At 45.3% G+C, this 12157-nt stretch overlaps 1 protein-coding gene across 1 annotated transcript; it reads right to left on the minus strand.

Annotated features, from left to right (window-relative positions):
* Positions 1-6150: 6150 nt before the first annotated feature.
* LOC119723189 (uncharacterized protein K02A2.6-like) lies at positions 6151-11823 on the minus strand. Its single transcript, XM_038193749.1, has 4 exons — positions 11607-11823; positions 7298-11106; positions 6563-6860; positions 6151-6314 (listed from the first exon to the last, which is right to left on the minus strand). The coding sequence occupies exons 1-4, from the start codon at positions 11821-11823 to the stop codon at positions 6151-6153; spliced, it is 4488 nt and encodes a 1495-aa protein (XP_038049677.1).
* Between the last annotated feature and the right edge of the window lie 334 nt (positions 11824-12157).

The raw sequence follows: 12157 nt of genomic DNA on the forward strand, positions 1-12157 counted from the left end.
CTTATTGTTTAAGGTTTGTGCTTTTGTGTATTTTCGTATAGGCCATATCTGTACCCCCAAATAATATACAGGTTTCACAGCCAAACCTTTCAAAGATACAAAACCTAAAACGAAAAAAACCCCTATTTTTCAACTTGGAACCATCTTATTTTTTTTTTTAAAGTAACCTATACATGTAAAAAGCTATATTTGTATTCTTGCATACATTTTCACAAATTTTAAAGACAATTTTAAGAATGGAGTAACCCACAGTTTAGTAATATTAATGCCAAAATAACAACATGTCAATATAGGCCTACCTACATTGACAACGAACAACTACATTGAATTTGAAATGGGTACGTTTACCTTATGTGAAGAACTGGAGCCTAAGCATAGACCATTATCATGTTGCGGCCATCTTGATTTTTCCCCATTCAAATCAACATAACCAAAGCGAGGCTGAAAGTAAAAATAGTCTGGTTCCTTTTTACGTAAAAACATTATCATTCAGTAATGTTATTAAATACAGGGAACATGACTGAAATGGTGGCAGCATGGTAAAGGTCTATTCGCGATATTTCTGCTACCTCGTGCTGAAATATTGCATGGTTTTGAATTCTAAAAACATGTTACTTTATCCCTATATTCTGGCGCTTGGAAAACCTTTAAAAACCTAATTTTTGATTTTCAAAACCTATTTAAAAACCTATAGGCTTATTAATGAAGAGGGGCATGACCGTTGGTGTCTTTTCAAAACACCCATCCGAACTCACACCCACACTACCGTAACCGCTTCTCTAGTGTGGAAGTACGTAGTAGGTATTCTACTTTTCACAGGCACACAAAATTAGAACTCTCACTACCAACACAGTGTTAATAATCATGATCACATATTGACAAACATATAATGTACAGGCTGGTGCAAAAAGAAGGAAGTTTGACAGGAATTTTAATATAACTACTTAACTTATTTGAATGTTCTTTTTATAATGTAGTGAAGTAGGCCGATGGCTCTTCATTCATACGTGGTAAAAAAAATCTTTAAAAAAAAATCGCAAGAATAGTGTTATTCTGCTAATTTGAATACAAGTCACCAAACTCACGGTTGTCCACGTGTAAGTCTAGTGTAGTGTTTTTTTGTTTTCAAGCCCCGGAGGTTAGTCAAGTGGATGGAATAAAGCCGTCCGTGGACAAACAGGTTTGGCACATGAAATCTTTAAACTACCATATCTCAGAGACAATAGGACATTTTTTTCGTCACTTATGTTTAAAGATCAATATTTTAATACCATTAAATTGAATTTTTTTTAAAACATGCTCAACAAGTAGGCGAAAAGTGCTGTCAAAAGTGGGTTTCCTTCTTTTTGCATCACCCTGTGGCCCAGTCGCAATAATTCGTTGAGAAATGTATCAGAACAGCGGTCGGGCATGGCCTGTATTTGCCTTAAAACGGGTGGACAAAATATCCTAAAAGGATATCCGGTCCGGCCGTACACTCATTCCTAGGATACGGAGATTTTGTACGGGGGACGAAAATTCCGCTCACACCGGCCGTCCATTCCCGCCCCCCCCCCCCCCCCTAGTAATGTGCATGAAGACTCCCAGATTATCTTCAGGTACATGTATCCCCTTTTAAGCTCTGGCCGGATCTCCACTTGGTGGTCGGTCGGTCGGTCTGTCCCTGGAAAATTTACCAAAAATGAACCCCCTACGTTTCCCATAAAATATAACTTCCAAGTTAAATTTTCAAAAAAAAAGCAAGCAAAACTAGAAATGTGTTTGTGGATAAACACAAGTTGTTTCGGATATTTGAAATGACTCTGTGCACGTGATGAACGCATGATGACCTCACTTCAAATGTCATCTATAACAGCATATCATACGTGCATGTCAAATCGAAAATATAGTTCTGTACATTATATACATGGCATTTGATGATGACATATCTCTTGAATTTTCATCTTTTACAAATTACAGCATGGGTACCTATCAAGTAACATTCCAATCAGACCTATGGTTCTGTAGATATAGGCCTTAGAAAATTACCCTTTTAATGTGACGTCACATAACGTGATGACTTCATGATGACGTCACTTCAATTTTCATCTGTAACACATCCTAGTGTGTATGTGCATACCACGTTCCAACCCAATCGGACTTGTACTTCCGAAGTACAATGTGACGTAACTTGACACCTGATGACGCCACGATCACAAATTTCATCTAGGACCATTTGTGGGTGGTGGTCTAAGTATGTACCAAGTCTGAAATCGATCGGATTTCCAAAAGTGCCAAAGTGGAGTGCCAAAGTGCCTTAGAGTCCTCTTATCCCGGGACGGGTTTCTGTCTCTTGTAATTAATTGTGATGCCCAATTCGATTGCTGTGGCTCATTCTCAGGGTCCTAAAGATGAAGAAATACTTGTCGAAAAAGACACACTTACACCCAAGCGACCACAGAACCTGCATGTCTCAAACGTGCACGAAACCAATTTCATGGACAGGGGCATCATTGAAAGAAAATATTCAAATAATGATTTCGATTGTGAACTTAATCCAGGGTAATACGCGTGGCAATAACGCAAGGACGCACAAATACTTTTATTGAAAAGTTTCAAAGCTTTAGTCCTTTTTAATTTAATATCAACCTCCCCCCTTTTTTAACGACCTAGTTTTAAAACGGGGGTTTGTTAATGCCTTGGGCAAAAAATAGTAATTTGTTTATTGGTTCGTAGGATTTATTGAAAAAATCGATAAAACCATAAACATACAATATATGTTAATTAAATGACGGTCTCGGCAATATTGAACTATATCCGAACGGTTCTTTTTATCAAATAAGCAACAACAAAGGGAGAAGCAGGAAAATAAAAGGAAAGCTGACATTTTACACAAAGACAATTTTTGACTGAGGTAAAAGGTCCACCGGCGCTTTCTCAATACATAAACTAAACCAAAGAATTGACAATTATAGGACATATTTTGTTATGTGTGTCTGCAGGTTTTTTTCAGCGCATTTGAACTTCTATAAGCTCATCGAGCTCAGACACAGAGTATTAGGGGGCAACATCATTCAGCAGCTAACGGAAGAATATTGCTGAGAAGCAAAAATAATCACCAGAACTAAGGAGTCTGCTGTGGTTATTTTTCTGAGCACACTGTACACAAATGTTTTAACCCTCCGGCGCAGAATCTAGCCCTTTTGGGGACCCAATTTGGATAATTACCTTAATTTAAAAAAAAAATTCAAACCAATTCTGGTGATGTTCCATCTAATCCTAGCAAGAGACACCCTCTACGGATATATGCAGTCACCTTTAGTGTGTGACCCCGGGTCAGGCATATCTGAGCATGACAACCTGGGCTAAGGACCGACGCAATTTCTGCCCATCCGGGGACCCACCATATGCACGCGCACAAAACAAGGTCACTTGCGAGTAGACAGTGCACGGCTTGACCACAGACTATGTATGCAAATACACCTCCTTAGTCTACAGACATGGCAAGATTGTGTTCATGTGGATACAGTGTTGTGTAGCCTCAAACCGTGGCGCTAAATATTTGGGTCCCCGGGGGACCCCTTACTGTAAGTGTGTTACTAAATGGGCTTTCTGCGTCGGAGGGTTAATAAGCAGAATTTCGGTCTCACAGTTTGAAGAGTGTGTTCCGACAGTGACATCACAGCAACAGCACCCTCAGTAACTGTTTTCAGGAAAAGCATGAAACATTTTAAATATAAAAAAGTGCACCTCGCAAACAATTTTACTAAAAGGGATATGTCTCATACTTCTTATACATTTCAGAGGAATCAGTGTTTGCTAATAGCTCCAGTGTAAAATTAATTTCAAGCAATAAATCTCCTGCAATGCAGTCATCTTTGACGTGCATTGCTTGGTTCTACAGTGATCTGCATGGGTAAAAGAATCCTCAACGGATGGCTGATGAATGGAATTTTTTTTTGTAATGATTGCTGTTTTTCAATCAATAAAAAATTACTCACTTTTGAATGAGAGACATTGACCGAAAAAAAGGTTTAGTTATTGAATACCTATTTCGATTTAGTGGCTGCCAGACAATGATTCCCGTTCTCGTGGGCTAGGCTGGTTCCCGCCAAATCAGTATCGCTAAAAGTAACCCCCCCCAAAAAAAAAAACAGTGACAGACTTCAAAAAATAGTGAAAAAGAAGGTTTTTTCGTTGGAATGAAATAAAGTCAAAAATTTATTCATAGAAAAACAAAACAATCTAATTTGTTGATGTAGGCCTGGATGTTTACCCATCGTTTTTTTTCCCGCAGAGTATTTCAAGGCAGAATCAAAATATCACTTTTTAAAAATTTCTGCATGGCAGCTAAAGTCCGCTTTTTTATCGAAATGGCACAAATAAAGCCAATAATTGGCGCTTTTAAAAGTATCAATATCATTGTCATTCATAGCCTCACAATGTCATTATACAACGCGCAACGATGAACGGTGCCGAAGCATCGCGAATGGTTGGAGCCGCTACAGTCGAAGCCAGCCGAAGCCTCGGCGTTCCAAAGCTTTTAGCTGCTGTGAGCTAGCTTGGTGCGGAGCCGCACAAAGACGAAGCCTCATAAGTCGAAGCCGGAGCCTAAGGCTGCGTCCGAATGTTGCGGCTGTGGCCGCTGGCAGCGTCTGCGGCTGTGGACGTGGCTTAACGGACGCAGCCAATAGATCATTCGGAGGCGGCTGCGGCCGCGCCGCGCCCTCAATCGTTCTGTTAAAACCAATTTGTTGCCAGGCCAGCCAGGCGAAGCGTGCGGCGCGGGCCTTTCAAGTTCATCGTCCGTCCGGTCCTCTAGTCCCTTAGTTATATTTGTGTTGTTGGCTCATTGATCATGGGCTGACAGGTACAAACTCAAAGAAATATATATTAAAAAAAGTAGAAAAATTAACACAAAAGAGCAACTTTTATGGCAATTTTGAGGCTTACTATTTTGAGCAGGAAATCACAAGAGAAATGGCTCTGAATCCTTGGAATAACAATAAAATACTCTTAAGTCTGGGATGAACACAACGTGGGGTATAATCTGAAACAATCTTAACATTTTCAAATCTACAAATACATGCATTTTCAAGGGATGGGCTGGCATCAAGAGGGAAGTAACTGCCTAAAATATTCAATGTCAACAGTTTTCTTTAATGTGGTATTAAACAAGAAAACAAGTATTTAAAGTTATTATACATTAATTTTTTTTTGAAAATTTAAATGCATTTTCTATGCTACCTAGTGGCGATTATTAAAACTGCAGCCATTCTTGGTGTCCTTGAGGGCCAAGTTTTGTTCTGCTCTTAAAAGACTTTTTTTCATTTAGCAGCCATCGTGAGGTTTTTTTTACCCATGCACATCACTGTAGAACCAGGCATGCACCTCAAAGATGGCTACATTGCAACAGATCTATTGCTTGAAACTAAAAACAAAGGGTCCAAGAAACTAATATTACACTGGAGCATATTAGCAAACACCGATTCCTCTGAAATGTAAAAAAAAAGTATGAGACATGTGCACCAAGCCACACCGCCCCCTCCGAGGACCCTTGTTAGTCCTCGATCAAGGCGGCGAGCATCGGCAAACGGACAACCAGGGAGACTCCGGTCCGGGAAGCGCCTGCAGGTCTTCATACAAAGAAAGCTAGAAAAGAAATGAGAACAACAAAAACAATCAAAAACTACCAAAAAGAAAAGAATGTTCGTAGATGGTTAGGGCCGGTCTTGTGGCAGGTGGTGGTCCTCGTTGTACCTCTGTCTGCCGCAACAGTTGGTCCCAGAAGGCCTGAGGGACATTGGAAGGGTAGCGTGTAGGCGGAGTTGCCCGGGAGTAGTCCCCCAAGTGAGGGTTGGGCAGACTCGACACAGATGGGTCCACGTAATACTGGGCATACTGCTGTCCCTGGTATGTCTGAAGAAGACGCCCAGGGACCTCGTAGGTGTGGACCACCCGCGTCCGCCACAACGGGAGCCGTCGGCGTCATTACCGTGAGCCATCCGTTCCAGGCACCACTCATCCCCATGGTGCTCGCAGAGGAGAACTTCCATATGTGTGTGGGCCTCTCTTGTGGCGCTTGGTTGCCTGATTCCGTCCGGAAAACTCACTTGGGACCCTGCAGAAAGAACTCGAGTCCGCCCATTCCACAGTAGAATGGGGGTCTCGCTATAGACGCCGGGGACTCTGTCTGCATTCCCTCCTCCGCCAGCGTCGGTCGGGACTGGGTTCCGGGGCTTCTACCTGCGGCCTGGCCGAATCGATGTCTGCTGTTCTGACTCCGGTTCCTGCCGAAGGTCCTTCCGCAGTTGAGGCAAACCACTGGAGCCATCCTGCAAGGAGAAGGAGAGAGTGGCGAGTCAGTTAGTTGTAAGCAATAACGGCTTGGTCGAACAATTTTTCGCCCACCACCCCTGGTGACTGTACTTGAGGCTGGCATTCCTTCCCTCCCCGGTCTCACTGGCTACTGTCCGGGATCCTGTTCCTGTACCACTCCGCTCACAAGGGGCAGCCGTCGCCGTTGTGTCTAGCAGTGATGTCTCCCGCCCCCTCCGAGCCGGAGGTGGGTCCTATTTAGTACGCTGGTCACCCCCGTCGGCTGGTGGGTCGTCCGGGTTAGTAGTGGTTGTTGGATCTGGAAGCATAACCTCCCGTCGGTCAAGGGTTGTTGGTAGTCCTGCCTCCGAGGCTTGATCCTTCACCCCCAAAGGTCCCTGAGCTGCGCGTCTCCACCAATCCACCTTGGCATCGCCCAGGTATTGCTTTAGTCGGTTGTAGTCTACTACTTTTGCTTTGGCCCGTGGAGACCTCTGTATCTGGTACGTGACGTCATTTATCCTCCTTACCACCACAAAGGTACCCTCCCACCAGCGCTGCAGCTTGGGTGTGTGTTATATCCAGGGTGTGTAAATGGGTTATAAATCCAGTACTGAGAGAGAGCAATTCAGATTCGAGGTAACACTTTATTCGTACAATTCCAACATGGCGCAGCCCACACATTTCTACTCCAGAGGGCGCTATGCAAATAGACTGTGAACACAACATTCTCCCCTCTCAAAAATGAGGAAACTGTATGAGTAATTACAGGAGCAACTAGCTTACATTTTGAAACCATACTTGGATCATTTGCAAAGAATCAAAATACAAAATGAGGAATCAGAGACATTGGAATGTTTGGAATGTTCAACAGATCAAATTAGGAAAATCACAGTTCAATTACTTAAACACATACACTTGTGTGTTTAACTGGCACATGGAATGAACAGAACTTCACAATTTACATATGGTAATCTTTAACCCAAGTAGGCTGTCTAACTTGTCTCTTAGGACGGTTCTGTGGTTTGGGTGTAGCTGGTTGTCTTGGAGTCGTAGGCATTTGGTTTGGCAGTTTATGAGTCATGGTAAGGTGTGTTGCATTCCATGTTCGGCCATCTTCAAGCTGGTAAGTGGATGGACCCTTGGACTGTGTGATGCGTTGAGGAGGTCCATAGCGATTTGAACCCTTATGCACATGTCTAGGATTCTTAACACGTACATAGTCTCCTGTTCGGAAACGCGGATGTACTGCACCACGCTTCTGGTCTGTGTATCGCTTGTACTTTGTCTGAGTACTGCGAACGCGATCACGAATATCAGCTGGTTCTTCTTGGCTGATCTCTGTAGGGCGAATGTTCAGGGTAGTTGTCATTCGGCGACTGTGCAAGAGTTCTGCTGGCGATTTACCTGTAGTTGCATGAGCGGTGGATCTGTATGCTGTCAGTAACTCAAGCGTTGCAGTTTTCCAAGGTCGGTGTTCGCGAGTTGCGATTTGGAGAGTTTGTTTGAGAACGCGATTAAATCGCTCGACGAGTCCGTTTGCCTGCGGATGGTAAAGTGAAGTGCGGATGTGCTTAATTCCTCGCTGGATCAAATAAGACTCGAACTCTGTGGAGACGAACTGGCTCCCATTGTCAGAAACCAACTCGTTAGGCAACCCTTCCCTCGCAAAAATAGAATCAAGCATGGAGCAGACGGAATGTGAAGTGGCATCAGCGGCAAACGCGACCTCTGGCCACTTACTGTAGTAGTCCATCAAGACGATTGCAAATCGGCAGTTTTGTGGACCATGCTCAAAGGGACCACAAATGTCAATGGCAATCTTTTGCCATGGATGAGCTGGAAGAGGTACTGGTTGCAATGGTGGAGTGCGAATGTATGCTGTCTTGTCACTGACTTGACAAGCTGCGCAGTGACGAACTTGGTGTTCTATCTGTTTGCCCATACCTGGCCACCAATAGCAGTCACGAAGTCGTTGCTTGGTGCGTACAATTCCCTGATGTCCTTGGTGCGCAATGGTAATCAGGCTAGACTGTAGAGCAGTAGGTATGACAAAACGGTCACCTCGCAGAATACAGTCATCAGCAACTGAAAGTTCATCCTGGAGGTTGAAGTAGGGTTGTAGTTCAGTTGTAATGTGCTGTTTAGCAGGCCAACCGGATGTGATGTATTCCGACACGGACTTAAGGATTGTATCTGTCCTTGTAGCACTTTGGAGGTCAGCTTTGGTGATAGCGGAAGCATCAACAAGTAGTGCTGAAATCCACTGGACGATGATTTCATCATCAGTATGTTCGGTTGCGTGCACTGTAGTAGGCAGTGGCAGTCTAGATAGAGCGTCAGCCACTCTATTGTGCGCACCAGCACGAAATTCGACAGTGTAGTTGAAATTCAGCAGACGAGCAGCCCACCTGGCGATCCGCATTGGTTTGTGGCCAGTGCCACGTGTGGACAGCAATGTAGTTAGAGCTTGATGATCAGTTCGAAGTGTAAACTGACGGCCCCATAAGTACTTGTACCATTTCTCACATGCCCACACGCATGCAAGTGCTTCCCGTTCGCTGACTGAATATTTGCGTTCCGTAGTTGTAAGAGAGCGAGAAGCGAACGCGATAGGAACTTCGTGATTGTTCTTAATCTGTGCGAGTACCGCACCGATGCCGTAAGCTGAAGCATCAGTAGATACGATGGTAGGAAGATCGGGGTCAAACAGCGCAAGTGTAGTAGCATTGGAAATGTGCTGTTTGAGTAACTCGAAGCACGATTGAGCAGCCTCAGACCAAATGAACTGAGTGTCCTTGCGAAGGAGTGCGCGGAGTGGTTCAACCATGCTTGCGTAATTTGGCACAAATCTGGCGTAGTATGACGCAAGTCCCATGAAGGATCGGAGTGTAGATGGATCGGTAGGTTTTGGAGCATTTAGTAGAGCCTCTACGTGTGTTGGATCTGGAGTAAGGCCTTCGGACGAAACGGTATGGCCCAAGAAGCGGAGGTTTGACAAATTGAAGTGGCATTTGTCATAGTTCAGCGTGACACCTAGTTCTGTAAGGCGGTTCAGCACTGCGGAGAGATTGGCATCATGGTCCTTTTGATCGCGACCGAAGATGACAATGTCGTCTAGGTAACATTGTACTCCAGCAAGACCACTTAGAGCACACGACATGAGTTTTTGGAAAGCCGACGGTGCAGATGCCAATCCAAAACAGACGCGCTTGAAGCGGAACAAACCAACATGTGTAATGAAGGCTTCGAGATCACGCGAATCTTCATGTAGTAGTAGTTGATGGTACGCGGAATTCATGTCAAGGGAGCTGAAAACACTAGCTCCATGGAGTTCCCCTAGTAGTTCTTGAATGTTTGGAAGTGGATACTTATCAACAACGACTGCTTTGTTGACTTCGCGGAGATCCACACAAAGTCTCACCTTTCCGGATTTCTTGTATGCGACCACCAGTGGTGACACCCATTCACTGGCGTCGATACGCTCAATGATGTCTGCGTCTTCGAGACGTTTCAGTTCATTTGCCACTTCGTCGCGTACCGAGAATGGCAAATTTCGGAGTTTTTGCTGCATTGGAGGGACGGATGGGCGTACTTTGACTTTGTGTACGTAGTTTTTTGCAAGTCCAACTTTCCCATTGAAGAGCTCGGGGTATTGTTTGCGCATGTCCATTGAAGTTTGGTCGGATGGAGTAGTTGCAGTCGGAGCTGGAGGAGTTGACGATGGAGGTTTCGAGTCGTTCCCATTCACGAGCATGACCTTACCACCTGTGATTGTAATATCCAGGCGTCGGATCAAGTCTAGTCCCATGATAGCGATGCCAGACTGTACAACGAAAATGTGCGCAGGAACACAACGCTCAGGATTACTCGCAAGACGAACAGTGGTGTGGAATGTACCCAGTACTGTACTCGGTTCGTGCAGGTAAGTAGTGAGTTTAGCTGTTGAAGGTTGCAATGCCTCACGTGCGAAGAACTTTCCGAATGTGGATGCAGGAATTATTGACACGGCAGCGCCAGTATCAACAGTCATCGCGAGTTGCACGGATTGGCCAAGGAGTACGGAGCATTTGACACTATCAGCATGTGCAATGTGCTGAATGGTCAAGACATTGGAGTCTTGATAGTCTGGATGAGGTGCAACGGGATTATCACTGGTGAACACTCCCTGAACCTGATTGCGTGTAGATTGAAATCTCTGTCCAGACCGGCAAACACGTGCGTAATGCCCTATTTTTCCACATTTAGAGCATGTAGCGTACTTGGCTTTGCAGTTTGGATCATTTGCTTTGTGCGATTGTTCACCACAGCGGTAGCAAATCTGTGACTGCAGCGGTGCTGGTCTCGATTGTTGCGGAGGGTGCCCTGTAGTGTTGCGATGCTTGCGTGGTTTGCGATTTTGCTGTCGGGGTTTTCGGTGTGTAACTGCATGTACATCTGCCTCTGGAGTATGGCTAGAATTCTCCCCGATGATCTTGGATTCACGCAATGCCGACTCGACTTGACGCGAAATTGTAATTGCATCAGTAAGTGTCAAATCTGGTTCAAGCAGTAGGCGCTCTCGAATCTGAGTAGAGTATGTGCGCTCAATAAATTGATCCCTGATCAGCTCATCTGTCATGTTACCAAAGTTACACGATGATGCTAAGGCACGTAGCTCTCGGATGTAATCATCAACGGATTCCCCTGGCAACTGTGAACGTCTGCGAAATCTGTATCTTTCAGCAACCACGTTCAGTTTGGGTTTGAAATGTCTGTCAAGCACCCGGAGAGCAGAATCAAATTCATCTTCATTTTCCCCTGCATTCTCTTGTGGAAGCGTATGGAAAACACGCTGACCTTCAGTGCCAAGGCAGTGCAGTAACAACGCACGTTTACGTACGGCAGGATACGTATTTGCAGCTGATGCAACAGTGTAAGTTTCAAACATACCTCGCCACTGAGTCCACGGAACGGGCGGAGTTCCCGGAGTTACGAGGAAGAATGGAGGCGGTGGAATCGATGCCATGGCTTGTAAGAACTCTCAGTATGATCTATCCTCCCTCGTCGCCAAATAATGTTATATCCAGGGTGTGTAAATGGGTTATAAATCCAGTACTGAGAGAGAGCAATTCAGATTCGAGGTAACACTTTATTCGTACAATTCCAACATGGCGCAGCCCACACATTTCTACTCCAGAGGGCGCTATGCAAATAGACTGTGAACACAACAGTGTGCGACCCACCTTCTTCAAGGGGGTATACAACCACAACGGCGCCGGGCGAATTCGTTCCATCTTCACACTTAATTCATCCATGTACTGCCACACCAGCTGTCTGTTCCTTCGGCAGGCCCACCACCACATCCAGCGGAAGTCCCACCTCCCGGCAAAGCATGAGCATGTTCGGGGTAAACTTAGTGCTGTCGTGCTGAGAGGAACGGTAGGCCATCATCACGTACGGGAGATGTTCGTCCCAGTCGTCCTGATTTTCGTCAACGAACATGCTCAGCATGGTCTTCACCGTGCGGTTGAAGCGCTCCACCATGCCATCTGACTGAGGGTGAAACGGTGAGTGTCGAGCAACTTACACACCCCTTGGAACAGGCCAGCCTCGAATTCCCTCCCTTGATCCGTGTGGATCTCTAGAGGGGTCCCGAACCGCGTAATGACCTGTTCGACGAGCGTCTAGGCAACCGTCTCTGCTGTCTGGTCAGAAATCGGGAATGCCTCTACCCACTTGGTGAAGTAGTCGGCTACCACCATGATGCTCGTATTCCCGGCCTTCTTCCTCGGAAGCCTACCCGTGAGGTCGATTGCAAGGCGCTCCATTGGAGCCCCCACCACGTTCTGTTGGAGTGGGGCTCTCAGAGGACGCGGCG

Source organism: Patiria miniata, unplaced genomic scaffold (assembly GCF_015706575.1).
Source record: "Patiria miniata isolate m_02_andy unplaced genomic scaffold, ASM1570657v1 HiC_scaffold_16, whole genome shotgun sequence".
In the NCBI taxonomy this organism is placed as follows: Eukaryota; Metazoa; Echinodermata; class Asteroidea; order Valvatida; family Asterinidae; genus Patiria; species Patiria miniata.

Coding starts and splice junctions, on each gene's coding strand:
- LOC119723189 (XM_038193749.1), bottom strand. CDS start 11,823: ATGGTGGAGCGCTTCAACCGCACGGTGAAGACCATGCTGAGCATGTTC. Junction 11,107..11,606: donor GCCGAAGGAACAGACAGCTG/GTGTGGCAGTAC, acceptor CGCTTCCACAAG/AGAATGCAGGGGAAAATGAA. Junction 6,861..7,297: donor AGAACCGTCCTAAGAGACAA/GTTAGACAGCCT, acceptor CACACACCCAAG/CTGCAGCGCTGGTGGGAGGG.